Raw genomic sequence first — 5,246 nt, 5'->3', positions numbered from 1 at the left:
ATATATAAAAGGATTAAGGTAAATATCGAAAAATTATTAGTTTCGAATTATTTTAATCTGGCACGTATTAATATAAAATATAAAATATCTTGTAAATTATAAATCGTATTTTAATACTTTTACGCATAGAATGAGGAAATGGATCAATTAGTATAAAAAAAAATACACAGTTGTTAATTAAAAAAAATTATGCATTTGCAATATACAACTACATAACAATGTAGTTTTGTTTACACTAATTGAATCATTTCATCATTCTGTGCATTAAAGTATTAAAATACGATTTATAGTTTACAAGATATTTTATATTTTATACACCAATATATGCCAGAATAAAATAATTCAAAAACTATTAATTTTCCGAAATTTTTATCATAAAGACACGATTGTCAAAAAATTAATGATTTACCAGATATTTTATTATATATTTTATGTCAAAATGTGCAGAAATAAAGTATAAAATATCTCATGAACTATTGATATTTCAATATTTCTCTTAGTACTTTTACATGCAAAATAAATAGAATCGTATTATATAAAAAATCATGTAATTTCATCTTTAAAAAATGCCGATAACTTTCATGACCTCAAAAAATTAATTTTTTTCGAAAATTATTTTATCAATATTTGCCCCCTTTCAAGCCATATTTTTATCTACAACATTTTTTCTCGCATCTTCTAAATTTTTCAAATTATTTATATTACATATTGAACATTTGTCACCCTATATACGTATATACATACATAATCGAGGTGTGTTTGATATGCTTTTTATTAATCGCATTTGTAACATAACATATATACTTACACAACGGAGATATTAGACAGCACGTAATCAAGGCTTCGAAAAGCTTGTGCGCCGATTTATCTAAAAAAAATAAATAAATACGATACGATTCATTAATGATTTTTAATAATTTGTATAAAAATTTGTATTAATAAAAAATTTTTCAGGTATTATTATTCCACCTACCTTCAATACTGTCCGTAGCGATGCCCACAGTTAATAATTTGAACAAATGCAACGATTTTCTAGATACTGGATGTATTGACAGTTCAGTTCGGAATTTCGGGCTGCACAATGCTACTCCTGCAGCAGCCCTCCACGCTGCGCTAGCCTGATGCAGGTTAAATTTGTTGTCAGATGTGTCTTCATCGGTGAGCAGTTCGATAGTTTCCTCTATAGGAAAGTGAAACCTCTCAAGTGAATTCGAAATTGCTATGACATCTATCGTATCAGTCTTGTTTTCTAACTGTTCACAGTGAATATCACTTTCAAGCAGTTGCGATAAAAATGTATCATTGAGATCTTCAACCGCCGCTTCAACAATCTCTGTTCTCAAATCTTTGGGAGTAGCTAACTCAACTTCTTGATTAGAATGCATATTAGGTACATCCTTCTCGCCTTGCTGGTCTGTTTTTTCTCCCACTCTCAGTTCCTTAAGACACTGTAAGCTGACGAACAATCCATTCGTCTCTCTATCAAGAGTTTCAAAGAGGAACTTCGTCGCCGATATTTCGGTGCTTTCTGTATTGTCCTTGCAAATCTTCCAGATCTCTACAGTAACAGTGACTTCCAGAAGAGCATAGACACTCCTAGTGAACGATACGTCCGTTATTAGAGACAGTATCTCATGCAGTCCGTTTATCTCCATGAATTTCTCGCACATCTTCAAGTTCACGATTAAACACGATATAACGGACATACAGGATTGCAAAAGAAATCTCGCAGTTGCATTGTTTTTGTCGGTCATGTAATGCGCCTTGGCGCGCAGGAAAGTCGGATAGAAAACGCTAAAAAGAAGTTGCTCTCTGACATGAAACCGGGAACAGGGTGTGATTTTTAGCAGATGCGCCATGACGACGTAACATAATTTCGGATCGTCAGGACACAGCAAATCGACATATAATTCCAGAAAATCCCACGAGTAATTAGCTGGTTTATCACAAGTGTCGCATGCATCTGTCAACGAATATGCGCCCAGTTCTCTAAACAGAGTACGCTCCAAGAACGCCATGGCCGGAGCGTATATCGAGGAATCGCGTTTTCTAAGACAGGCGATGACACTCGAAACGAGTATCTTCGGCGGGAAGCAACAGCATGTACCCGCGGCGGTGATTATCCCAATCAGTCTCACCTGCAATTCGCTCGCGAATAAATGAGATTCCTTCAGCAAACTCGTGAGCGTTATGAATAACGAGGAAATACAACAAACTTGTTTATCAACTATGCCAACGATTGGTTGGGAATAAGGTGCTCCGAGCACATCCGAATGATGATGACTCTGAATGTGATTGATGCAAGATTTGTGCTTGGTTCTGTGACACTGCGTGGCATGCGAGAGATCACGACGAACGCTCTTCAATCCGCTGGTCAATGCGCCTATTATGTCGATTATCTTTTTGGCCCGTACTATTGACTTCACCGGATCAATACTTGGTAGATCGATGATCGCGAATACCGTTCTTTCGACGAGCCTACCATCCTGACTCTCGACGAAGAGTCGGAACAATTCGAGGAAGTCCGATAGTTTATCAACATTACTGCTACGCTGGTGCAACAGACAATAGAGGAACGTGACGATCCCGTAGATAGTGGCGAAAATAAATTCCTGCAGCAACGAACCTTCTTCTGGTTCCAACACATTCACTGGCTTGCTGCAGGCATTCTCTAGCAATCTCAGAGTCATTGGTAGCAAACCATTGTGAATCACCGCTGTGGTAGGTTCGTCGGCCCGCAAAACACGTTCCAGAGCCGTCAACATCAGCCTGGCAGCCGCAGCTTTCAGGGTCGCACATTCTGTACCATTCAAACGGTTACCGTCTATACCGAATTGTAGCGACCATAGCGTATCCAGAGCGAATTTTAGAACCTGCACGGCTGGCGTTTGCTCAGCAGGTGTATCATAGTCACGCAAGCCTTGTAGCAGTTGTATGATCAGCAAACTAATCTCGAAATTACTGATTTTTGCGTCCAATACATCGCGGATCTTTTCGTCAATATAATCACGGGGTGTTTTCCTTATAGGACGAGGTGGCAACTCGTATAATTTAGCCTGCCACTTCTGTTCTTCGTCACTCCTAACGATCGATGTGAAATATTCAAAGTCCATCGGATTCAGACGAATCTTGAGCGTGAGAGAACGTGATGGATCGATGCCGTCCGTCGATGGTTCGAACTCGCTACTCGTTTCATCCTCCGGTGTATTACGTCGTGCTTCCAAAATCGATGACGATTTCTTCTGTTTATGACTGATGGATTGGTGGATCTTCGCAGTACCGACGACGTGTCGGCGAGCAAATTTCCTGCGCGAAGATGTATCGCCCTCATTAGAAAACCGCCTGCGATTAGAATTCTTAGTACTCTTGCGTTTTGCATGCAGCACGATATTCACTGTATCGACGGTATCATCGTTACAGTAAAATCTCATATACTGGTTACGTATCGATGATTCGACGACAGCGGATTCGCTGTCAGATTTTTGTAATGCGGTCAAGTTGGATCCCGAGTCGAGTTCTTCTTGGAATGCAACTTGATAGAGAGCGACCAACAACGCAACCAGTTCGCGACCACAGGACAGACCACGTACACCTAACAGATGCAACACTGCCAGATAACGCCATCCACGATCCTGGACCAAGTATTTTCGTAGACCGATCAGCTCGCTGCCATTTCTGTTTCCGCACAGTTCGTGCACATCCGAAAGTAATTCGCAGGCCACGAGAGTCGACACGCCGCCAACGCCAACCGAACTAAAATAGAAGAATATGCTTGATGTATACATACATATTTTTATTGTCTCATTCAATTCAATGGTTGAGTTATCAGATGTAAGTTATCTGAGATACGATTCAAATGTATTTATTATTTTTAGTAGTTCATGTGATATCACTTTTCAAAATAAACAAAGAAAAGAATATTTATCTTCTGTCCGTTTTTAACAATGTAGTTTAACTTTAATCTCGTTTCAATTAATTCATCTTTTTCTAATTCTAAAAATTAGAAAAAATTAAGAGTAAATTGAACTGAGATTAAAGTTAATCTATATTGATAGAAACGGGTATTAGGCCTATTTCTATCAATGTATTATAAATTAACTTTAATTTCGATTCAATTTATTCTATATTTTTTTTAATTCTTAGATTTAAAAGAAGATAAAAAAATAAAAATAAATTAAATCGAGATTAAAGTTAATCTATGTTGGTAAAAATAGAATTAGCTCTTATCAGAAAGTGATTCACAATAGAATGCGACAATACACAATAAATGTCAATAGCTTTTTGTATTATACATAATCTGACAATAAAGAGTTCCCGAAAAGCAATAAAAAAAATAGACATCTCATATAACAAATTCTCTTTCAAAGTAGTATACAGTCAAAGTAGTATATAGTCTTTATACACTTTACACTTTATCTTTATTTGAATTTTATAAATTCAAAGCTTTTTTAAATTTGTGAAATTAAATTTTTTATCAAAAAAGGAATTGTGAGAAAATCGTCTATTTACCTGATTTCTTCGATTTTCATGCTGTTCCTAAAGATCAAAAATCATGAAATAAATAAGACAATTTTCAAGAGAGAACATTCAAAGAAACGTGACGAATGCTCTAAACAGTATTCAACAACGGACTTAAAAAAATGTTTTAAAGTTTTATAATAAAAGAGATATTAATGCATGTTATGGAGGATTACTTTGAAAGATAAAATATATTTTGTTATCTGAGATACGTTTTTTTATTGTTGCAATTCGAAGAAATTTTATTGTCAGATCATGTATATGTGAATATTGTAATCAACACGCTCTTAAGTTTAATCAGATATTTAAAACATTTAAAAATTAAATAAAAACAATTAACAAATAGGATTGGCAGAAAAGGAATAAAATGAACTAGATCAGATCGAAAGTCAATTGAAGCTAGCTGCCATAAAAGTTCTCCATCGCAACCGCAGAGGTGCGATCAAATTCTCTACTGTGGTTGTGACGAAGACGTAAAAATAAATATGTAATCGAATATGCTTCTCGGAAAATATCGCGTAAACTTTAGAACAAATGTTGCGCAGAAAATAATGAATCAAAGTAATAATGTAAGGGCCTCACCAACAAGACAGAACATCTTTTACATCTTTGCCTTCCTTAATTTGCGCAAGCAATTCCGCCAGAAATATATCAAGCCAGGACGATTTCTGAAACAATCATTGTGTGTGTATGTGATATCAATACTTGTTAGAGATTTATCAACAGAA

At 36.0% G+C, this 5,246-nt stretch overlaps 1 protein-coding gene across 3 annotated transcripts in view; it reads right to left on the bottom strand.

Annotated features, from left to right (window-relative positions):
* LOC108693888 (lysosomal-trafficking regulator) overlaps positions 1-5,246 on the bottom strand; it is a 20,337-nt gene that overhangs the window by 11,206 nt on the left and 3,885 nt on the right. For all 3 annotated transcript variants that reach the window (XM_018203077.1, XM_018203076.1, XM_018203078.1), the window contains exons 3-5: positions 5,101-5,186; positions 974-3,753; positions 809-868 (exon numbers count right to left, since the gene is read on the bottom strand). In XM_018203077.1, coding sequence (XP_018058566.1) covers positions 809-868; positions 974-3,753; positions 5,101-5,186 — 2,926 coding nt within the window. The remainder of the gene's footprint in view (positions 1-808; positions 869-973; positions 3,754-5,100; positions 5,187-5,246) is intronic.

This window comes from Atta colombica, unplaced genomic scaffold (genome assembly GCF_001594045.1).
Source record: "Atta colombica isolate Treedump-2 unplaced genomic scaffold, Acol1.0 scaffold110, whole genome shotgun sequence".
Lineage (NCBI taxonomy): Eukaryota > Metazoa > Arthropoda > Insecta > Hymenoptera > Formicidae > Atta > Atta colombica.
This window is presented reverse-complemented; position numbering and strand designations above follow the sequence as displayed.